At 45.6% G+C, this 24,863-nt stretch overlaps 1 protein-coding gene across 2 annotated transcripts in view; it reads left to right on the forward strand.

Annotated features, from left to right (window-relative positions):
• Positions 1-24,863, forward strand: part of LOC129650388 (dihydropyrimidinase-related protein 2) — a 79,398-nt gene that overhangs the window by 24,402 nt on the left and 30,133 nt on the right. For both annotated transcript variants that reach the window (XM_055578781.1, XM_055578780.1), the window contains 4 exons: positions 18,908-19,072; positions 21,252-21,313; positions 22,270-22,350; positions 23,297-23,365. In XM_055578781.1, the coding sequence (XP_055434756.1) occupies positions 18,908-19,072; positions 21,252-21,313; positions 22,270-22,350; positions 23,297-23,365 (377 nt within the window). The remainder of the gene's footprint in view (positions 1-18,907; positions 19,073-21,251; positions 21,314-22,269; positions 22,351-23,296; positions 23,366-24,863) is intronic.

The following is a 24,863-nucleotide window of genomic DNA, read 5'->3' on the forward strand; positions in this document are numbered from 1 at the left end:
GGCTAGTCTGTGCCTGCCTCAGATGGACAGCTCCCCTTTCCATAGGCCAGGATAATAAAACTAATCACATCCTGTATCTGTTGCTCACAATCTTTACTCAGGGTTGCTTTCTGCCTCTGTAAGATCAATTGTTGTTGTTCAGTCACTCGATCATGTCTGACTCTTTGCAACCCCACGGACTGCAGCGTGCGAGACTTCCCTGTCCTTCACTATCTCCTGGAGTTTTCTCAAACTTATGTCCATTGAGTCGATGATGACATCCAACTATCTCATCCTCTGTTGTCCCCTTCTCCTGCCTTCTATCTTTCCCAGCATCAGGATCTTTTCTAATGAGTCAGCTCTTCACATCAGGTGGCCAAATTATTGGAGTTTCAGCTTCAGCATCAGTCCTTCCAGTGAATATTCAGGACTGATTTCCCTTAGGATTGACTGGTTTGATCAAGAGGGTGGGAAATAACCCCCACTTCTTCTGAGGAAATTGCAGAATAGAGAGGTTAAGTGACTTGCCCAAATCCACCCAACTAAGATGAGGCTAAATGACAACTCAGACCCTAGTCATCTGGATCTCTGGTCAGTGCCTGTCCTGCTTGGCATGTTGCTGTGGTCATCAGGTGTGATGCATGGTTTCAGTGCATGCACTGGATCTCAGATGACTCCATCATCGCTTTCTGGATGCTCGATAAACATCTCATAAAACTGTGAACTGAGGGCGGTGCTGGGTGGCTGGGGCTGCGTTGATGTGGGTGGAGGGAGAGATAACAGCCCGGAAGGATGTGGTCCTTCCCAGTGCCATTTCAGTATTACTCTGTATAATCTCTGTGGTTTCCTCCACTATGAAACCCTGTTCATTCATCCATCAAGTCATTCACACATTCATGGTCTTTATTAGGCCACTTGGTAGGTTCTGGTCTAGCCATTGACCGCAGATATGGGCTCTATTCTGTTCTATTGCTGCTTACTGGGGAGACCCACAAAGAAAGGATTACAATAAAATATGATCATTTTAATTTTTAAAATAAAAAAAATTTTTTTTTGGCTGTACTGCATGGCTTATGGGATCTTAACTCCCTAACCAGGGATCGAACCTGTGACCTCAGCAATGAAAGTGTGGAGTCTTAACCACCGGACTTCCGGGGAATTCCCAAAATGTTATCATTTGTAGACGAAGGTTCAGGGGCAACAGAGAAGAAGAAATCTTTAAAATGGGCCAGAGATGGTTATGGAAAGGCTTCCCCAGATAGGTCCAAGACTTGGATGAAGGCTCTGAAGGCTGGCCAGGATTCTGTCCTGGAGTCTGATTGTGGGGTGGGCATTAGGAGGAGGTGTCCAATTAAAAGAGAGACATGGATGACTGTATTGAGGCATGTGGAGTTTGGTAAATAATAGTGTGGAATGCTTTAGAATTTACAAGTATATCAGTTTTGCTGGGTATATATATATTACCCTGATGAGTAAGGGGCCAGAATGCCAGTTTTTATCACTGTTATTTAACATTGTCCTGGAAGTCTTAGTCAATATAATGTGACAGGAAAAATAAGAAGTAACACTGTTGGAAAGCAAAAACCAAATGATTGGTATTTGTTAGGTGGTTTGCCTTAAATACTCAAAGGAATTAACTGAAGAAGATAATTGGCTCTAAGAAAAAGGTTTATTAATAAATGACTGAGGATAGAAATACATTATTAAAAATGAATAGCTTTGCCATGTGCCAGAAAGAACCAATTGGAAAATATAATTTAAAAATCCCATTCACAATAGCAACACAAAATATAAAGTAACCAAGAATTACTAGAATACATTTGTATGTTTTGGACCCAAGAAAAGACTTTAATCAATTTAAAAAGTGCTATGTTAATAAATAGAAAGACCTAATAATCTGAAGAAGCAGATTATTTAGAGATTAATTATAAATTCAATGTGATTCCAACCAAAACTTTAAATAGTGTTTTTTTTTTCTTTTTTTGGACACCTGACAGAATCTGAAGTTCTGGTGGAAGAATCAATAGGTAATAAGAACTAAGAGAAATTTGTAAAAAGCATAATGAAGAAAAGGATGAGACCACTAGATATTTTAAAAATATAATAATTTAGGTGGCATGGTACTAGCTCCAGAAGAGGCACATACATCAATAGGAAAAAATAGAAAATCTGTACGTGCCAACTGTATTTAAGTATTTGGTGTATGAAAAAAATAACACTTCTAACTCATAGTGGAATCATAACATAGTTAGAGTATTATGCAGAGATAGTTAACTATTTGAAAAACAAAGAAAAGTAAACTCCTTACCTCAAATCATATGCCAAAATATCTTCCAAATGGGTTAAAGTTAAATTTCAACAACAAAGTCAGAAGAGAACCAGAAAAAAAATATAATCAAAGGGTCATAGAAGGTAATTGTGGAAATCAGAAAAGATGGTGACAGTGGACTACACAGAAATTAAAACCCCCATCACAGTAAAATAATTAAAAGAAAAACAAGAAGTAGGAAATGTTATTTGCAATATACAACATAGAGTTGATAATATTTAAAATATGAAATCATAACACTGTAATGAAAGGTGCTTTAATAGTGAAGGTAAAGGGTATGAACAAGGTATTCACAAAAGAAAAATAAGTCTACTATTAAACTTAAGCAGAAATATTCATCTGGATGAGGAATGAAAGAAATACAAGTTACCCTAGCAACGAGCTAAGTTTTGTCTACTGAATTTTCAGATGTGTCACCCAGTGTTTCTGTGAAATGGGCCTCATAGACGGCTGCTAGGTGTTTCCATTGGGATGACCTTTGTGGGGGGCAGTAAGACACTAGTTAGCAGGAACTTTAAAACTGTAGTAGCATCGACGCATATACTCTACCATGCATAAAGTAAACGGCTAATGAGAAGCTGCTGTATAGCACAGGGAACTCAGCGTGGTGATCTGTGATGACCTAGATGGGAGGCATCAGAGAAGGCAATGGCACCCCACTCCAGTACTCTTGCCTGGAAAATCCCATGGACGGAGGGGCCTGGTGGGCTGCAGTCCATGGGGTAGCTAGGAGTTGGACACGACTGAGCCACTTCACTTTCACTTTTCACTTTCATGCATTGGAGAAGGAAATGGCAACCCACTCCAGTGTTCTTGCCTGGAGAATCCCAGGGACGGGGGAGCCTGGTGGGCTGCCGTCTATGGGGTTGCATAGAGTCGAACACGACTGAAGCGACTTAGCAGCAGCAGCAGATGGGAGGCATGGGGGTGGGTGGGGAAGAGGCTCAAGAGGGAGGGAATATTTGTATATATATAGCTGATTCACATGGTTATAAAACAATTATGCTCAATTAAAAAATAAGTTTAAAAAAGAAAAAGTTTATGAAGAAAAAATATTCATACCTCTTGATCCAGGATAATCTGTGTGCAAATATTTAGTTGTAAGGATGTTCACTGCAATTGTGAGAAAAAGTTAGAAACAACCGAAGTGGCCAAAATAAGTGATTGATTAAGTAAATTATGGCCACTTCTAGAACAAAATGGTATGGAGTCATAAAAAAGCATTGTAGAAAATATTTATTAATATGAATATGTTCACAGTGTATTGATGGAAAAAAGCAGGGCTTGATCACGTGTCCAATTTGATTTTACCTTTTTTTAGAGAAAAGCTTTATTGAAGTGTAATTTAAACTATAACACTATACTATTTTCATAAAGAATATATATGTATGTATAGTGGGTAGGAAAAAAGATTGCACAGGCATACATCAGCATATTAATAGTGATTTTCTTTGAATGATGGAATAATAAAATTTTCCTTCAATTTTTTGGCACATAAGTGCTTTCACACTTAAAGGAATTTTATAAGAAGCAAATTCCTTTGAAGTTATCATTTTCATCTGGGTTGCTGTCTCTTACCCTTGTCATTCCTGGGAAGGAAGAAAATATGATGTGAGGAAGGGCTTAAATTTATGTATAGTCATGCAGGGGTGTTTGTGTAGCGCGTAAACTCTCCACCATCCACACAGTTATAAAGTGTCCTGGAAGCTCCCTGAACAGCTGGGTCCCTTATCCAGCTTAGATCTTGTTGTCCAGATAAACTGGCTGCTAGTCAGAGTCTTCTTAATCAACAAGAGGAAAAAAGACCCATTGAACTGCCAGCCCTCAGCCCGAGATGGGCAGCACATCATGGTACAAGGGCTGTGGTTCAGGCTGCAGAGATGTTATGCTATGTTTTTGAATCCAGTCCAGATTCCTAGGAGGAAAACACCCGTCAATTATACTGGCTCTAGATAGATCCCAGTCAACACATGACATCACCAACTCTTCCTTCTCTGGCCGCCTTTATTTGGAGGGGATGCAAAGAGAATTGTGCAACTTTGGAATAAACAGAATAGAGCACGGATCCCCTGTGCTTTTGTTTCTGGGTTGAACTCCAGCCTGGTTGCCACTGTTTTCTTTATTATACACAGCGAGTCTGTTACAGCAGCTTTGTACAAGTGTGTTAGTTGCTTAGTCGTGTCTGACTCTCTGCGACCCCATGGACTGTAGCTCACCACCCTCCTCTGTCCATGGGATTCTCCGGGGAAGAATACTGGAGTGGGTTGCCATGCCCTTCTTTGTACAAGCTTTGTACAAGGGAGGAATTGTTCGGTCGCTAATTACAGCCCCGTGTTTACAACAGTTCTTGTTTGAACTAGGTGCTCTTGTCCTTATTATGTTATTTGGTGGGTGTCCACATGTGACGTCCTGAATTACAGTAAATGTGACCCTCACTCTACTGTGGCCTGTATTTTCAGAGAAAGATGACTGTCACTAGATCCTAGGGTGTGTTTGATTATCTCCTTTGATAGTGTAAATGTGACCCTGTTTGATGAAGGGGCTTGCTATCCTTTCCTGTTATTGACAGTGACCTTGGGCCAGAGCGTTTCAATATAGCTCTTCACATTACGTATGTCAGTCTGTGTGTTTCATTAGGAAGCTGTAAATCCTTGAGTTTCTGGTCAGGTTCCCTTCCCCACAAGGATCCAGCAGGAAGGAAAACAGACAGATGCAATCTTTGCACGTGAAAGCCTTATGGTGTGACTTTTATTTTTTCGTGATGTTCCGCACAGCCCTGTAATCTCTTATTTTTGGCAGGCCGGTCCCGAATCTGTGGCCGCGTAGTCCCAGGCAACCAAAGGCTGAGACAAACAGAGGAAGTGTCATTACTCACATGTTTCCCCCGCCACCTCATCTTGTCCCGACACGGCCAGTGGCTGCCCCCTCTTTGAGGTGGAGCTCCTCAGAGCTGAGTCTGACCCAGCCCCACACGGGGTCCCTTTCAGTTGTCTCCTCGCAAGCCCCTAGGGTCCCCGTCCCTCATTAGTTTCCTGCATACTTTTCATCATTTGTTTGTAGTCTGGAATTTATTTATGGCAGACTTTGTGGTGAAAACTGGGAAGTCTCTTCGCAGGGCAAGAATAGAGAACGCAGATGTAGAGAACAGACTTTTGGACACAGCAGGGGATGGAGAGGGTGGGACGAATTGAGAGAGAAGCGTTGAAATATATACACTGCTCTATGTAAAATAGCTAGCTAGTGGGAAGCTGCTGTATAACACAGGGAGCTCAGCCCGGTGCTCTGTGATGACCTCGACGGGTGGAGGCTGGTGGTGGGAGGTAGGTTCAAGAGGAAGTGGACATATGTCAGGTGGAGGCTGGTGGTGGGAGGTAGGGTCAAGAGGAAGTGGACATATGTATACTTAATGGCTGATTCACTTTGATGTATGGCAGAAACCAAACAACATTGTAAAGCAATTATCCTCCAATTAAAAGTAAAAAAACCAACAACTGGGAAGTCTCTTCTATTTTCTTAAAGCAGCTTGGAGGCCACAGGAAGTAGAGTAGGGAGCTCGCCTCCTACCCTTCTCCCTCCATCACAGGCCTGTAGGCACACACACACATATGTGCACACACACACAGAGAAGCAGGCACACATGCATAGGTGCACACACGCACATACACAAGCAGGCATACACGCATGTGTGCACACACACGCACATGCATACGCAAATATACACACACTCATGCACACACATACCTTCTGGTCGTCATCCTGGTACCCGGGGCCTTGTGTCTGGTAAAGGATGCTGATGGAAGGGGAGGGTCTGCTCAGGAAATCTGCAGATCCTGGGGCTGCCAGTGCTTCCAGCATTTAGGTACTCACCTCCTTCTCCTCCCTGCCTGGAGAGCGAAAGGGGAAAACCAGGTCATCCATTGCAGCCTGGAGTTACCGTATCCCTGGGTGGACGGGTGAGGCTTGAAAATATAAACAGTCTAAATATTCTGAAAGCCTGCTGGAGATTCACACTGCAGTGATGTTTCCAGGGTAAGATCAGATTTCTTTGCTTGTGATTGGAATTACGTGGACTTTCTTCATGATGATTAGTTTGTGTTCTCTGCTCTGCTTGGCCAATTCTTCATAATCCAAATAGATGCATTTCCTCAGGCTTAAGACATTCCATTGGACAGGAAGATTGTTTCCACCATGGTATCCTGAGGTCAGAAAGAGGGTGGGGAGGGTGGTTCCCTGGTTGGGGGTGGGGTTGGTGAAAAGTCTATATATGCCTGTTGACAGAGGGTCTCTATGAGCCTTCCTGCTTTCGCATTCACTGTCTTTTATTTTATGAGCCATGCCTACTTGCTATGTAAACAGGACAGATTTGTTTTGCTTGTTTTTGTCTTACTCAGTTTTATGCTGGAGACTGTTTGGCTGGATGAATACCTCAAAGTCCTAGGCCTCTCTCCTGGCACTGGGAGCCTCTGGCCTTCTCCTCTCAATAATGTCTTTATCTGCTCCCTTCCTACATTGTTACTCCTCATGGGTCCTCCACCTGAGCCTGTAACCACCCCCTGCACCCCCGCCCTGAGCCCTGTCCCTGCCACCCAGCCCGCAGCAGCGCTGGAGGGTTCTATGCCCCCAGTGCCCAAGCCCCGACCCCTTCACATTCTGTGTCAAAGCCCAATCGAACACGTGGGGAAGACTGACTTCATGCCAGGAATTAGGTCAAGCAGTCTTATAGGCTCAAGACATTCCTATTTTACTTTCAATTTATTTTGCAAATGGTTGTGTAAGACCTACTCTGCCAGACACTGGGATAAGCCCTTTATAAACACCAGTTCCTAACAACCCTGCAAGGGGATGCTGTTACCCCCATTTAACAGATAGGAAAACTGAGGCCTAGAGAAGGTGAAGGATTCAGAGTTGTACAGCTAGTGGATGGCAGAGCTAGGTGCAAGCTCAGGCTGCCAACTGGTGCTCTAACTTAAAAAAAAATATTATTTTAGATTAATTTTTAATCTAAAATTAATTTTTGGCTGTAAAATTAATTTTTGTTGGAATTTCTCTAGTTGCACTGCATGGGCTTCTCATCACGGTGGCTTTTTTTGTTGTGGAGCATGGGCTTTAGAGCACAGGCTCAGTAGTTGTGATGTGAGGGCTTAGTTGCCCTGCAGCATGTGGGATCTTCCCGGACCAGGGATCGAACCCATGTCCCCTGCATTGACAGGCAGACTCCCAACCACTGGAGTACCAGGCGAGTTCCTACTCTAACGTTCACAAACACGAGCATATTTGATGGGTGGAGTTGAAGCCCCGTTGTCTGATCAGGGCATTTGAGAGTCAGCCAGCTCGCAGGCCTGTGCAGTCCCTGTACGTGAGGATCCTTAGGACTTCAGATGGCTTAGAGGAATTCCAGGATCCAAACATGAGCCTGAGGCACACTCTGTGTTTCTCCCACCACCGATGCATGGATGCGAGGGGCCGTAAAGTTGGCTTTTCTCTAGACGGAGACTCAGCATGCCTGTCTAATTACAGGAAACAGGGCCCTCTCCACAGTTAGTCAATGATTTCAACATCTCTTGGAGAAATTCTGCATGAACCTGGAGTTGGAGGCTTTGCTTTCTAACGAGTTTGGCTGGAATGCTCACCTCTGGCTTCCCTTGCCTGCTCCCCCCGGGCCATGGTTTCATCATGCTGCTTTGCAGCGGGCACTTCCTATTCAGTGTCTTATCTGTCTTTAAGCGTTCATGGAGCTGAGAGAAAGCACAGCTGTGCTCTGTGCACTTGGGGCCCAAGTGCCTGGGCTGCTGCCTTGGCTTGTTGGCCTCACAAGGCGGCCTTGAGGGGATCAGCTTATGACTCAGATGGACAAAGCTAAGAGAAGGTATGAGGGGACTGGAGAACTAAGATGGCGGCTGTCACCATTTCATCATATTCTGGTTAAATTGTCAGTAACCTCTTTGTCCAGCTGGTTGATCTGCTCTCTTACGTATTGCTTCATCCCCTACTTGGGTCTTGGAAGGTGGCCATTGATCTAAAACAGAGACGGCTTAGAATAGTGAAAAGAGCTTTGTTTTTAGTCCCTTAAATAGCAGGCAAATAAAGTGAAAATAGCAGCGCTGGTTGGGGTGACATCCTGATGCGTGGCTAGAGGCGGTACGGAGTGATGATGCTCTGGAATGCAGCGTGTTCATCTGCATTAAGAACTGTCACTCACCCAGTACGCTCACTCGATGCTAGAACCCTCTCCAGAGAAAACCATTTAAAGTAAGGGGAAAATGGGAATTCCCTGGCTGTCCAGGGGTTGAACTTAGGGCTTTCACTGCTGGTGTCTGAGTTTGATTCCTTGTAGGGGAACCAAGATCCCACAAGCTATGCGGAGTGGCTGAAAAGAAAAGGAAGGGGGAGTTATTTGCATGAACATGTCCATAGGAACGTTGTGTATGATAGAGGAAAAGTGGAAGCAGTCTTTAGGTTCAACACAGGGGAATGGTGAAGAAAGTCACAATAGATTCTTCAAAGAATAATTCTCATAAAAAATGGAATTGTGAAGACTAAGACAACGTGGTATTAAGAAAAAAGCCACAGTTAAGTGAATGCGCCCTGTGATTATTCCTACGTAAAACAGATACACATGAAAATTGTATAAATATTAAATTACGTTGAATTTGTTCATAGTGCTTTTTAGGTCTACTGTATCCTTCTACTTTTCTGTATATTCATTCTATTAATTTTTGAGAGTTTGATATTGAAACTCCAATTAAAAAATCTTAACTTATCTACTTAAAAAATAATTGTAATATAGAGTGGAACTATATGTAGTTTTGTTCTGTATTTTCCAAGTGTCCTGTAAAAGTGTTGCATAATTTAAAAAATAAAAAAGAAAGAGGAAAAAAAACAAAAAAGAAACCATATATATGTGCCAGATCTGGAAGATGATCTAGAAACTGGAAGATGATCTAGAGAAAAGATGAATAGTTATGATTAGGATGGTGGGATTATAGGTAATATTTTCTCCTGTTAATAAGAAAAGTAAAGGAAACAGTACAGATTTTGGATTCAGACCTGGGTTAGTTCTGGTTTTGCTATATTTCGTTATGTGTCTCTAGTGACTCTTGAAACTTCCTGGGACTCAGATTCCTCATCAGTAAAAAGCTAGAAGCATTTCCAAGGGTCTCTGGATCTGAGCCCGATTGTAGCCACTAGTAGTCTCTTCAAGTGGAGTCTGCTGGACTGCTTATGTCAATAAACAATTTGTGAAAAAAAGCAAACAACAACTTGTGGGCAGTTAGTGCCATCATCGTGCACAAACTGTGAAGTCCCTTTACTCTTGGTGGCTCCGGATCTGCTGTCGCCATTCACGGCTTGATGACGCTTTTCCTGAAGGCGCAACGATGCACATCTACCTCAAGTGAGCAGAGAGCAAACTCTTAAATCCATGGAGGCTGGTTTTGAAGCTCTTTGTGGTGAAGCAGGTGACTTCCTTCCCTCCCCATGCCGACCAGTTGCCTCTGGTGGGCCCCTTCCTGGAAGGTTGACCCCATGTTGCCTGCAGATGGGCTCTCAGACTCTCCATGTCTGCTTTTGATGAGTCAAGGAGAGGATTTCTGTGCATCATTTGGTTTGTAAATCCTCTTCAAGGATTTACACATTATAAATGGCCCTTCATTGCCACACAAAGATTGCTTTAGCTCTGCCTTTGATCATGCATGCAAGGAGGCCGTGTGCAAACTATACCCAAGCCTCAAAGAGAAAGGTTTTATGAGGTGCTGACATATTGACAAGCTCTTACCTGGTGCCCCAAATTGAATCTCAGTGACTCAGGTTGGCAGTATCCCTCTGTCCACTAGGTTAAGCTCATTAGCTGCCTGCTTAAGTGAACCTGCATATGTTTTTGATGATGGAAGGGGGTTTAGGTTTGAAAAGTTGAGGTGTGTGTTATTGATAGATATGCCAAAAAGGTGGTGGTTTGTTGTGGCTGTTGAACAAGGCAGGTTGGGAGTTGAGCTCTGAGACAGTGTCTGCAGAACTGCAGACTGTAGCCTCCAGTTTCCTTGTCTGTGATGTGAGCATTGTGAAACTGCCCTGTCTGCCTGATTTGAGCATCACCTGATAAGGCACACCATAGCACTTTGTGGACTACTTGCTATAGAGCTGTACCAAGGTGAGGTTGATATTGTTGCCATCAAACAAACATTGGCATGACATTATAAAATGATTTAATGGTCTTATTCCTATTTTAAAAAATTAATGTAGGTAGGAGTAGATATGTTTTCATCAAGTGGGGAGCTTTGGTTATGTCTTGTGTTAAATTGTGAAAATGGATTAAAAAGCCAAGAGGCCTTTCCAGGATCATCGTTAGAATCAGAACTAATGCTGGGCTTGGAATCTGGGTCTTCTGTCTGCCCTGTTCCCCACCTCTCCTTTCCCACCCTCTGTCTCTAGTTCTGATTCCTGGTCTCTCCAGGTTGCCTTCCAGCAGCCTGGAAGGAATGGGCAACCTCCTGGCAGGCCCAGGCCACAGGAAGGGAAGTCTGGGGGGCAGAGGGCATGGGCTGCAGGTGTGGGGAGCTCCAGGTGCCCACCTGCAGCTTCTGGATGCACAGATGCCTATGGGCAGCAGGGTCTACCCCTGATAGGTCCTGTAGCCTTGGGGTCCCACCTGCTTCCAGCTGCTTGGCATAGGGATTTGCCTGAGACTGAAGAGGGCACAGGTCGCCAGATCCATCCCCCAGTGACTACTGAGTCTGAGGCCAAGGATGCATCAAGACACAGGAGACTGCTCTGTCTGGGAGATGGGATATTGGTGCTTTGGGGAGTCACACCAAGATGGTATGGGCAGTGCTGGAATGAACCCGGGGTGAGTTCAGGCAGGAGGGAGGCACGGGTGCAGTGGGCCGAGAGTGAAGGGGGGCGGAAACATGGGGTGTTGACAGTGCTCACCCCTTTCCAGAACTTGGCAGGAAAGGCAAGGCAGGAAGTGAGCAGCAGCCTGAGGATGGAGCGGTGTCATTCTTATGCGTACCTTTTAGTATATTGGGTTGGCCCAAAAGTTCATTTGAGTTTTTCCATACATCTGTGGAAAAACTTGAACAAAGCTTTTGGCCAACCCAGTATTTTTTTCCCCAAATAATACTAAAATAGTATTTTAGGAGTGGAGTTTGTTTGCTCCATAGCTGGCTACTCATCAGATCAATGAAGAGGCTGTTTGTTTGTTTTATAAATGCATTTTGCTGACTCCTGCCATGGCCTTTGTTCCCACCAGGTCTCTAGATTAATGGTTCTAGCAGTGATCACTGGACACTGAATGGTTTCTTATGGCTCCACATGGCTGATATGAACATGTGTGCTCAGTTGCTCAGTTGTGTCTGACTCTGTGACCCCATGGACCCTCCCGGCTCCTCTGTCCATGGAATTTCCTAGGCAAGAATGCTGGAGCGAATTGCCATTTCCTCCTCTAGGGGATCCTTCCGACCCAGGGATCAAACCCTCATCTTCTGTGGCTCCTGCATTGCAGGCAGATTCTTTACCCACTGAGCCACTGGGGAACACTCGCTTAGTTTTAAAAACAAGATAATGTTAAAGGAAGCTCGGGAAAGAGAGAAATAAGAGGATGACCCTGGTGCCTCAAGGTTCGAGCAGTTGGTATGCCTGTGATTGTTCTAGATAGTTCTAGCTTTTAGGAAAATGCTTCCTTGCCTGGCAGGAGAAGCAGTATATTTGCACAAGGTGAGTAGTTAGCCCTGGAAACATGTGGTTTAGAGGCATTTTAATATTTCACAAAGGGATTTACGAGGGAGTTTTCCTTAAGAAGTATGGTATTAATAACTCTGTCTTCCCTGCTGGTCTTTTTGCGCATGCTTGTGTAGCAGGTACTCTTCAGAGCAGTTTCTGTATTGACTCATTTTCACCTCACTAGAAACCTGTGGGTTAGGTACTAGTATCAATCCCATTTTACAGATGAGGAATGTCAAGTCCCCAGAGGTTGACCGTCTCACCCATAGTCACGTGATGAAGAGATGGCAGAAGAGGCCAGGAACTCAGTCATCTGATCTCACCTCTCCTCCCCAGCATCTCCTAATTCCCCGGCGCAGGTGCTTTCTCTTCCCTTTCTGCCTCTTTTGAAGACAAAAACCATGTTATCCTAACTGGCAGCCTGGACTCCCCAAAGGCTCTTATCTCTCCAGCAACAAAAGCCACACTCTGCTGAATAGGTCACCCGGCCTTTGGCTGGGGAGACGCCGGCCCGGCAACTCCAGAGATAAGCCAGCGGTGGTTGTGCTGTCATCTCCCTGGTGGCTTGCTTTTAATTCAGGTCCATTAATTTATCTCAGATGGAAACGGGAGAGGCCAACACGCACACAGCTAAGCTCAGGGCCTGGAGAAGGAGGCCCAGTGCTGATTCTGGAATGGGGGCTGGAGAGGGGCAATTCTGATAGGGTAAAGGCCCCAGGGAGCATGGGCGGTGTGTGTACTGACTACAGGAGACTCTAGACCTGCCGCTACAGGGGTCTGTGTTTGAGGCTCCAGAGAGGCAGGGGGAGAGCCTTTGGTGGGACCTGGCAGGACTGAATCCCCACACCCATCTTCCTCCTGTTCCATCTGCTTATCTTCCCAGCAGGCTTGGAATATGATTCCTATTCAGCCCCCTCAATTCCAGGACAAGGACTGCGGGGGTGACTTTTTTGGCATCTCTCTATGTTCTAAATATGAAGAACTGATTAGAAACACAAACCGCTGGCCTTTTAAAAATCTGGGGTCTTAGATTATGTCAGGGCTGACTTCCTAAGTGTGATGTTGTATGCACTTTAGCAAGATATTACCCTTGTGGAGGGGATATCAGACTGGGTGGAGGGTCTGAGGCTCTCTCTGTATCATTTCTTACAACTACATGTGAATCTTTAATTACCACGATGGTGTGCTTAGTCACTCAGTTGTGTCCGACTCTTTGTGACCCCATGGACTGTAGCCTGCCAGCCTCTTCTGTCCATGGGATTCTCCAGGCAAGAATACTGGAGTGGGTTGCCATTTCCTCCAGGGGATCTTCCTGACCCAGGGATTGAACCTGTATCTCCTGTGTCTCCTGCACTGCAGGTGGATTCTTTACCTGCTGGGCCATCTAGTCCACCACAAATATCATTGTTGTTGTTTAGTTGCTAAGTCCTGTCCAACTCTTTGCAGCCCCATGGACTTTAGATAGGGTCTTTTAAATACTGCAAACTCCAAAAAGGCCCTAGATTTGAATTTTCCAGGAGCAGCAATGTATTTACATGGTGTTAACACTTTGCTGATATCCAGAACATATAACAATAGGGTACCAAAACCACTCAAGGCAGTAAAAAGCAATGAAGTGCTGATACACGCTATAATGGATGAACCATGAAAAAAATACCATGCTAATTGCAAGAAACCAGACACAAAAGACCATATGCTGTATGATTCTTTTTTTATATGAAATATCCAGAATAGGCAAATCCATAGAGACAGAAAACAAATTAATGGTCGCTTAGGGCTGGGAGTTGCAGAGATGGGGGCGCTGGGGAAGGGCTGCTGATGAGTATGGGGTTTCTTTTTTTGGATGATGTTCTACAATTAGATTGTGGTGATGGTTGTAGAACTCTGTGACGAGACTAAAAACCATTGAACTGTACAGTTTAAATGTGCAAATTGGCTGGTATGTGGATTATATTGCAGTAAAGCTGTTAAAAAAAATGTAACATCCTTTGACGGTTTTAAGAGAAATAATAAAAGTCCTTGGGAAATTGCTGGTGTCCTCTAGATGCAAGCACTTCCAGACACTGGTTGGAACACTTCAATTCAGGCCACTGTCTTGGGGCATGTTTTGGCTCCCTCATAAACCAGATTCACAGGCCTCCCTCGGAAACAGTGGTGTTTCTGATGCTCCTCCTGAGGGTATGAAAACTCAGTGCATGCCAGACATTTTGCCAGGTGCTTTCACGTGCTTTCTTTTTGTAAAAATTAATTTTATTTATTTATTTTTAGCTGTGCTGGGTCTTCGTTGCTGCATGGGCTTTTCTCTAGTTGCTGCGAGCAGGGGATACTCTCTAGTAACCGTGCGTGGACTTCTGATTGTGGCGGCTTTTCTTGTTGTGGAGCACACACTCTGGGGCACATGGGCTTCAGTGTTGCAGCTCTGGGGTTCTAGAGTCCAGGCTCAATAGTTGTGGTGAACTGGGCGTAGTTGCTCCGCAGTACGGGGATCTTCCGAGACCAGAGATCGAACCTGGGTCTCTTGCATTGGCAGGTGGATTCTTTGCTACTGAGCCACTAGGGAAGCTTTCGCATGCTTTCTTGAACTTGAAGCCCTGCATGCATGGATGCTTGATGCCCATGTTTCATATGTGAAGAGATGGTGGTTCCAAGGAATATACAGATCAGAAGGGTGGTGCTGTGGGAGTCAGCATCAGAACTTGGGGCTCACCGACCCCAAAGGCCGTCTTCTTTTCCCTGCCTGCTGCCAGACTGGGTTGATGAGATGTCCCTCTAGGACAGAAGCCAGGCCCTCCCAGGGACAGATGGCTTAGGACAGTCACCAGGGAAAAGGCCTGTAGGTTCCATGCAAGTCGTTTCCAGGCTCTGTCCTCCTCGGAGGGGCATCTCTGCTCCCTCCGGAAATGACTGTGACAGTCTGCCCTGTTCCCTGGAGCAGCTCTTCCCAGGAGAGCTTCTGTGGAAAGAGAACTGTGGGAAAACATGTGGAGTCATTTCGTGGACACGTTTCTGAGTGTCGTTCATTCTGGCAGGAAATGTGTTTATTCCCCAAAGTCCTCAGCTTTGCCTGTGTCCTGAGTTTTCAAGGGTTCATAACTCCAAGAGCTGTTTTTGGATAGGGAGGGAACCGGATATTTTTGGTATGTGATAAAGCTGTTGTGTAGAAAATAGGACCCTGATGGTAAAAGGCACAAGTGAATGACCTTAGCGAGGGGAGTCAGTGGGAAAAGGTTTGCACTCAGCTTCCCTGGTGGCTCTGTGGTAGAGAATCCTCCTGCCAGTGAATGAGACAGGGTTCGACCCCTGGGTCAGAAAGATCCCCTGGAGAAGGAAATGGCAACCCATTCCAGTATTCTTGCCTGGGAAATCCCATGAACAGAGGAGCCTGGTGGGCTACCTTTCATGGGGTCACAAAGAGTCGGACACGACTGAGCGACTAAACAACAATAACAGCAAGTGATACTCAGGGTGGTCCCAGGAAGACTCCTCAGCTCCCGGGGAACTTATTAAAAGTGCAGATTCTTAGGTCCCCACCCTGGCCTACAGACTCTGAAAGTCTGGGAGTGATGTCCAGGAAACTGGGTTTTAATGATCTCTCAAGATAATTTTCTCTGAAGTTTGAGGAGCCTAGCAGCTGATGATCTGACATATGCTTGGGGTTGAACAGGAAAATCTGGTTGTGTTCCCAGGAGGGCATGCCCTTCTGAGCTTGACCTATCTTGCAGGGTGATGTATGAGCTGGAAGGGAGCATTCATTCATTTGTTGAAAATACATACTTCCTGTATCAGTGCATCCACACCCTGCTCTGGGAGACTTTACATCTCATGGAGGAGGGTGGGGTGGGGTGGGGTGGAATGGGGTCTAGAGTCAGAGAGTAAAGTGTGCTCAGTCGTGTCTGACTCTTTGTGACCCCATGGACTATAGCCCTCCAGTCCTCTATGCATGCCATGAAGTAGGGAAACCAGATGCAGAAACTGCTGCAAATGGGAATGTGACCCTGGGGTGCTGACATTTAACCCAATCAGAAGGGAAAAAAAAGCCGAGAAGCCCAAGGAAAGAGCAAGGTGAATGGATTTCCAAAGAGAGGGCACTGCCCCTGCAAAGATCTGGGGGTGGGGGAGTTTGCAGGTCAAAGAATGAAACATGGCCGGCAAGGGTGGCCTGAAGGTGGTGAGCAGTGGGTAGGTAGCAGAGATTACGTTGGAGAGATAAGTTGGGGCTGATTTCAGAACCAAAAAGAGGAGTTAGAGTTTTGCTCTACAGATGATGAGCAGCTACTGGAGGCTTTGGAGGAGGGCAAGTGATGAAGCAAAGGGTGTGACTAGGGAAGATTCTGCCAAAACTATGCTACTAAGTCAAATTTTAGTCCTTTTTTTTTTTTTTTTTTTTTTTGCTGAGGGCACGGGGAACCAATTTAGAAAGAAAACTTGGAATCACTTTGTCAGAGTTTCTATGTTAGCAGATGGAACAGACTTGTATTAGAAGTGTACCTCCTGCAGAAAAAACTAACACAGCATTGTAAGGCAGTTATATGCCAAAAAAAAGTATATATCCTCATTGCTTTCATTAGGTAACATTATATGTTATATGTATTACAATACCAGCTATGTATTTACCTATTAATTACATATGCTGCTACTTATAAAAAGTAAATTTTGTCAGAAGAAAATTCAGCTTTGATGTTCATATTTTCCAGGCATATAAAGCCAAGCTCAATTGATTGCACTTGAGCAGTGTCTGTGAGATTTGATCCATTTCAGAAACTCAACCTCATTAGTGTTGCCTGCTCTGGCATTTTCTTAGCTGAGAACTGCTTACCTGGCTGTAGAAAATCTAATACATAGAAGAATGATTCATTGCTTTAGACATCAAGAGTCCTGGGTTTTGTCCTCTTGGTTGCATAAGTTTGAATTAACCTTGGGCATGTCACTTTGATTTGTATTTGAGTGTCTCTGGGCAGAAGATGAGTAATAATAATCATGGCAATTGGGTGAGAACTCTTCAAGACCTAAGAGAGACCACAGCCCATGCAAAGGCCCTGTGGCAGAGGGGAGCAGGCTGATAATATTATAGCAACTCAATGGCAGCCTCTGAGCAGCTGGTGAGCAGAATGCAAGGGGTAAATGGTCCAGGGTGATTTCTAGAGGTAGGCAAGGATCTTGTTGGGAACTTTAACTTTTATCTGGGACTTCCCTGGAGTGTGCTCAGTTGTGTCAGAATCTCTGCAACCCCATGGACTGTAGCCCACCAGGCCGCTCTGTCCATGGGATTTTCGAGGGAAGAATACTTGGAGGGGGTTGCCATTTCTTCCTCTAGTGGATCTTCCCCACCCAGGGATCAAACCCACACTCCTCATTGCAGGTGGATTCTTTACTACTGAGCCATCGGGGAGGTCCAGTGGATAAGACTCTGCACTCTCAGGGCAGGGGACCTGGGTTTGATTTCTGATTAGGGAACTAGATCCCCCACGCTGCTACTAAGAGTTCGCATGCCGCAACTAAAGATCCTGCCTGCTTCAGTGAAGATCCTGCTGCTGTACTAAAGCCTGGTACAGCCAAATAAATAGACAAATAAATATTAAAAAAATTTTTTTATCTGAAGAGTAAGGGGAAACCATTGGAGGATTTAAATTGGGGAGGAACTTAAGGTTGGACTTCCCTGGTGGCTCAGTTGGTAAAGAATCTGCCTGTGATGCAGGAGACCCAGGTTCAATCCCTGAGTGGAGAAGATCTTCTGGAGAAGGAAATGGCAACACAATCCAATATTCTTGCCTAGGAAATCCCATGGACAGAGAGCCTGGCGGGTTACAGTTCATGGGGTTGCAAAGAATTGGACATGATTTAGTGACTAAATCACATAATGTTGATAGATATGCTGTCTCACTGAATCCTCATAACCAATGTGTGTGGTACGTAATATCCCTGTTTTTTTTTTTAAATATTTTTCTTGATGTGGACCACTTTTTAAAGACTTTTTAAAGTCTTTATTGAATTTGTTACGATATTGTTTCTGTTTTATATTTCGTGTTTTTGGCCCCGAGGCATGTGGGATCTTAGCTCCCCAACCAGGGATCAAACCCGTGCCCCCTTCATTGGAAGGCAAAGTCTTAACTACTGGACCACCAGGGAAGTGCCCATATCTCTATTTTAAACCAATCCAGAAACTTAGGGTATTGGAGATGAAGTATCTCACCTTGCTGGTGGGGAGTGGAGCCAGGAAACAAAGCCACGTAAGCCTGACTAGTCCTCTGTACTCCCTATCAGCCTACTTCAATAATAATATAACAATAACTGTAGTTTTAAAATGCTTTGAACTCTTAGGATGAACGATCGCCCTTGAATTACAAAGTGGTATTATGCTGCAGAAATCCGAGTGGTGATGAGATAGTGGATATGCCGGGGAACCTTTACATTTGATCTTAGCCGAAAGACGGAGAAGCAGTTGCTGGGGACCTTTTAAAAGGCCCCGTCTGCATGGCTCTGGTCCAGCATCTTCAAGTTCCCTGTCGTCTGGTGGAGGGTGTCCCCGAAATAGCTATCAACACAGAAAGGGCTCGGTGGCTCCGGCTCGCCATTTGACACTGCCATTGTCCAAAAGGACTCAGTGTCCGTGAAATGTGCCCGAGGTCTGTGCTTTCAGGGGTTTTGCACCGGGAAATCAGATCTGGGCAGGTCATGCATGGTTTCACTGGAGCAGTCATGCCATGCCAAGTTTCTGCTTTCTCCTTTTTGGGTAGTCTGCTGGATAAGTGGATTCTTAGAACCTGGTGGTAGAGTTCCATCTTAATTTTGAGCCCTTGTTCAGGGTTGAAATGGGGAAAGAGCTTCTGGCTTGCACACCTGGAAGCTCCTATTGGTGACGACGACACTTCTGTTCCTTTCTAGTTGACCACGTGGTTCCTGAGCCTGGGACAAGCCTGCTGGCCGCCTTTGACCAGTGGCGGGAATGGGCCGACAGCAAGTCCTGCTGTGACTACTCTCTGCACGTGGACATCACTGAATGGCACAAGGGCGTCCAGGAGGAGATGGAGGCCCTGGTGAAGGACCATGGTAGGTTGTGCCCACCCAACACTTCCTGGGGGTGTTTCCTTCTCAGACCACGAGCTGCCCCAGCCCCAAAGAAAAGCTGTGTGAATAGTGCTCCCAGGGGCCTTCTGCACCTGCCTTGTGTGCCAGGAGGGAGGGCGTGGCCTGCAACTTGTGCTGGGCATGGCCATGGTCAGACAACTGGTCACAGCTTATTGGTGTAAGCACACTGTGTGCGTGCCAGCCAGGATGGGGAGTTGAGGATGAGAGAGGGATTTGCTCTTAAAGGAGAAGAGTGCACCCCCCAGGGAGGATTCTGGGTAATCTTAGAGGAGAGCCCGGGACCCTGAGTACAGGACTTCGGCAGCCTCTGTTTGCAAACCCAGGAGAACCAGGGTAGATTTGAGGGTGATGAGGCTCTGGAACCACATGAGGTGTCGTTTTTTTGTTCCATAGTGGGAGCCAGATTCTAAGGACTGGGTTCTGAAAGAATCCCAGGGATATTGGGATATTCCAGGGATATTGGGGGAATCTTAACCACCTCCGGGTGCCTCTGGGTCCCTCTTATCCACAGGAACCTTAGGGATTTGGGTGATGTTATCAGACAACATCATCTTTGGGGGTCTTCTTGACGTTGGCTATAGACTGGAGATCACATGGGGTCACATGTTGACCTCTTTGGATCCAAATCATCAAGGAAACGTCTACGCTCTATGGTTCTGAACTTCTAGGCTCAGAAATACCATGAGCTGAGAGTAAAATCTAGGCATAGATATGGTAGATATCTACAGATACAGTGGAAAAAGCTTAGAATGATAATCTGTAGTCTGGGGCTTATTTCTCTGCTCTTCCACAAACTGGCTCTGTGACCTTGGCCAAATCACTTAAATTTTATGAGTCTCAATTTAACAAAAAGTCTCACATGAGGATATTGGATTAGATACCCTAAGATTCGTTCCCACATGAAAGAAACTAGGTAATCCTTGACCTTTCTCACTTTGGCAAATACTGAGACTCAAATGGATTAAATGCTAATAATGAATTTACTCCACATCAGCCTGGAGGGTTCCCATAGCAACTGTTGCCTAGCAGGAGAGAAGGGCCGATGTGTCCCAAGGCATTGAACACAGGCAGCTTCCAGCACCTCCCGTGGCTTGAATTAAGCTCCAGGGCTAGCAGGTTGTCAGTACAGTTGTTTACCCTTGTGATGGATGTTGATCAGGGATGTTTGGTCTGGTGCTTTTGGAAGCAAGAAATCTAAAATGCCAGGGTGAGAGTGTAACATCTGCTGTTGCACCCACCGACCTTGTCTGTCTTAAAACATTTCTGAAAAATCAGCATAGAAGGTAGTCAGTTTACCAGAGAAAAGACATTTATTATAGATCTTTGAATTCACTTTCTTGTTAAGGCACAACAGTTAGGAGCAAATTTCTTTCTAATGTTTAACTTTTAATTATGGTAGAATACAACATAATGTGAAATTTGTGGTCTTAGTCATTTTAAATGGACAGCTCAGTGACACTAAGGACATTCCCACTGTTGTGCAGGGATCACCACCATCCATCTCCAGACCTTTCTTTCATCTTTCCAAACTAGAACTCTGTCTCCGTTAAACCATACCTTTCCCTTCCCCCAACCCCCATTCTACTTGTTGGCCCTGTGAACTTGGCTTATAGGTGGAATCCCACAGCGTTTGTCCTTTTGTGACTGGCTTATTTCACTTAGCAGAATGTCCTCAAGGCTCATCCACGTTGTAGCCTGTGTTAGAATTCCCTTCATTTTAAGGCTGAATAATATTCATTGTATGGATGGACATTTTGTTTAGCCCTTCATCCATGGACACTTATTTTGCTTTTACCTTTTGGCTCTTTTGAACAATGCTGCTTTGAAAATGGGTGTACAAATACTGGCAATTTAAAATTTTGATATAGTTTTAAATTAAGAGAAAACCGTAAAAATATTAAAAAGAACCCTTATGCAGCCTAGTACCAGATTTGCCAGTTGCTGGTATTTTATCACCTTTATTTGCTTTATCTTTTGGTCTCTGCCTTTATCTCTGCCTCTCTTTATCTCTTCCTTTCTTCCTCTTTCTGAGTTTCTCTCTCCACACACATATACATATTATAACTTCCTTATTCCCATCCAGATTATTTGGTTTATCTGTGAGTCATATCTCCACCTCTCTATTTTGTCTGTCCTCTAGGGGTGAATTCCTTCCTCGTGTACATGGCTTTCAAAGATCGCTTCCAGCTCACGGATTCCCAGGTAAGAAAAGCCGGCTTTTCTTACTGGCATTTGGTACATTTGGGCCGATGCTGTTGTCTTTTTTTTTTTTGACATATAGTTGCTTTATAATGTTGCATTAGTTTCTGCTATATAACCAATGAATCAGGTATATGTATACATATATCCCCTCTCTCTTGGACTTCCACCCCACCCCTCTAGGTCATCACAGAGCACTGAACCCAACTTCCTGTGCTATAATGCAGCTTCCCACTAGCTGTGTTTTACACCTGGCAGTATGGTACTGGCACAAAAACAGAAATATAGATCAATGGAGCAAGATAGAAAGCCCAGAGATAAACCCATGCACTTATGATCAGCTAATCTATGGCAAAGGAGGCAAGAACATACAGTGGAGAAAAGACAGTCTCTTCAATAAGTGGTGCTGGGAAAACTGGACAGCTACATGTAAAAGAATGCAGTGGGAGCACTGCCTGACACCACACACAAAAATAAACTCAGTGTGGACTGCTGCTGTCTTCATAGCCGCCTCCAGTGTATGCTCACGGGAAATGGTTGGTGAATGAAGTCCCTGATGTCACTCCCTTCAGGGGATGGTATGAAGCCCGCGCCCTGGCCCCCCAGGACTGGTGTTCCCAGGCTCTGGAATCAGCCAGCTGCCTGGGGCAGTATAACTGAGAGGGGTTCTCAGACCCCTCTCAGCAAACCCGGTGCAGAGCCGGTGTCACCCACCAGCTTCTCCTCATCTAAGCCCTGTAGGTTACCCTGCCTCTGTTGATTATCTGTCAGTTACTGAGAGGTCCTTCTCTGCTACATGTGACCGGAAACACTGCCCTCAGGCATGTCAGAAAAGCTGGCCTTCGTAGAAGCATCGAGGCGTCCTGGTGCTAGTCCTGGTGGTTGTCAGGGAGGTGGTGGTACTTGTGACCAGGAACACTGAGTTCCCTGTCTCTGATCCCACGTCCTCCCTCTCTCAGATCTATGAAGTCCTGAGCGTGATCCGGGATATTGGAGCGATTGCCCAGGTCCACGCGGAAAACGGCGACATCATCGCAGAGGTGCGTGCGTCCGCGTTGTCACTGCCACGTGACCCACTGGGCGAGAGGCAGGCTCGAGGGAGTGGAGTGGCTGCCGTAGCTCACCTCCAGGGGGGACAAGCAGAGTGACCCCGGGGGACCGTGGGAACAGTCTTACGACAGCATGAAGGTCGGAGATGCACGTGCCCCTTGATGTGTTCTTAGGACGAACAGCCTTTCCATAGAGAAGTCCTTTCTCTCAGCACTGTGATGTGGCTGCCTGCGGGGAGGCGGATGTGGACACCCACATATAGATATGTCACACTGTAGCCCAGGACTGGGGATACGTTGGCTTTTAGTATCCTAGGGGATAGCTGTACTGTTGGCGAGGCTGTAACTGATCTGTCATAACTCAGGTAGGACTGGGGACGGGGTACCAAGCCCTCTCTTGGTGGGGTCTTGGGATGAGGGTCAAAAGTGCCACTTTAGTTTAATTTTTGGTCATGCTGCATGGCATGGGGGTTCTTAGTTCCCTGATTAGGGATCAAACCCGTACCCCCTGAATTGGAAGTGTGGAGTCGTAACCACTGAACCGGCAGCAAAGTCCCAGCAGTTCCATTTTGATGTCTCATCGGAGTGATTTTTACCCAGATCTTGGCAATCAGGCTCATGTGGGATCCAGTTACCCCTGACAGCCTTGTTGTTGTCCAGTTTGTGTCCAACTGTTTGTGACCCCATGGGCTGCAGCATGCCAGGCTTCCCTGTCCTTCACCATCTCTCAGAGTTTGCTGTCCATTGAGTTGGTGATGACATCCAACCATCTCATCGTCTGTCATCCTCTTCTCCTCCTGCCTTCAATCTTTCCCAGCATCAGCGTCTTTTTTAATGAAGTTGACTCTTCATATCAGGTCTTTCCAATGAATATTCAGAGTTGATTTCCTTTCAGATTGACTGGGTTGACAGCCTGGTTTTCTTTTAAACATTGCAGGAGCAGCAGAGGATCCTGGATCTGGGCATCACGGGCCCTGAGGGACATGTGCTGAGCCGGCCTGAGGAGGTGAGTGCCTGCTGAATGGAGGGGATGAATCTGTGTTCTGGGGTGGGCACCGCTGGAGCCACAAAGCGCCCACTTCCTGCCTGTTGAGAATGTCGGTTTTTTCCCTCGGATGCTGATTTTGGTCCCTGGAGAAGTTCCAGTCCGCCGCTGAGAAGTGTCTACACAGGCAAAGTGAAGTGTTAGAATGTGCTGTGGGGTAAAGCAGTGTGGCTTGTTTAACCTAACGACTCCTCTTTCTGTCTAATTCTCCAAGCCCTTCCTTAGGTAGACAAACACAAACAGCTTTTATTAGCATCCAGCAATAGGGGTTTTGTGGTTCATAACTCAGGGCCTCCAACATCCTGCCATAAAAGCTCTTGTAAGTATCTAGAAGGCAGAAGGGAGATTGTAAGTGTTTCCATGATAAGTCCATATGGGGTATAGCACAATCAGCAGAGTGTGGTCGACCGAATCTTTCACAGTCGAGGGAGAAGAATTCAGAGCAGGGTTCTTGCTGGCCCAGTGGTAGAGAGTCACTGCTTTGGATGGCGAAGCTTGTGAGTGAGAAGGAGGGCTTACATCTTACGTGACAGAAGAGTCTGTTTTTCTAAATGAGAATCTGTGGCCTCAGTACTTTTCAGGAGCTAGCTCTTTAAGGAAAGGCTCAAGGTCAGGTTTTGGAGTTCCTGGTGGCTCTGAGCAAAGATGATGCTGGGAGTCTGATGGAAGTGAAGAGACTCTGTCCTGGGAAAAGGGACGGGCAGAGGAGGCAGATAAAATTGCCATGTGGATGATGACTTAAAATTAGGATTTTTCCTCCCAGAAACAGGTGGTGGAAGATGCTGGGTCTGAGGGGTACGGATGGGACCAGGGCCCCCAAATCACAGCATTTCAGGCCTAGGACATCTGCACTGAGTCTGGAGAGGGGTCACTTGGGTTAGGACCCATGGGTGCAGGGGCTCTGCTCCCCCTAGAAGAAAATGGGTTCTGAGCGTGTGGCATTGAAGGTGCCATCAACAGGCTGCCTGGGGTGAGGAGAAGTGCCTCGTCTCATCAGGCTTTTCCCCAGGCTTTGTGGGGAGACATGAGGCTGAAAAAGGAGAAAGATTGTAGGAAAGAGGCAGAAAAAAGCAAAAGCAGAAATCACTTGGAATGTTTTGCACACACTGAGGGCTTAATTTCCTTGTTCTGCCTTTCTTACTACATATGTGCACACATACACAGACACATACAGAGATACACACACACACACACACACGCACGCATACACAGAGCATCACAGACACACAGACATATACACAGAGACTCATAGAGTCACACTCACAGTTACATCCATATACATACACAGACATATACACATACAGAGTCACAGAAACAAGAGTCGCAGACACAGAGACACACATATTACAGATACACACACATATACACAGATACACACAGAGTCACAGACGCACATAATTACACAGATTTACATACATAGACACATGCACACCAGGGCACCTTCGTTGCCATCTGAGAC

The sequence above is a fragment of the Bubalus kerabau genome, chromosome 4 (assembly GCF_029407905.1).
Source record: "Bubalus kerabau isolate K-KA32 ecotype Philippines breed swamp buffalo chromosome 4, PCC_UOA_SB_1v2, whole genome shotgun sequence".
In the NCBI taxonomy this organism is placed as follows: Eukaryota; Metazoa; Chordata; class Mammalia; order Artiodactyla; family Bovidae; genus Bubalus; species Bubalus kerabau.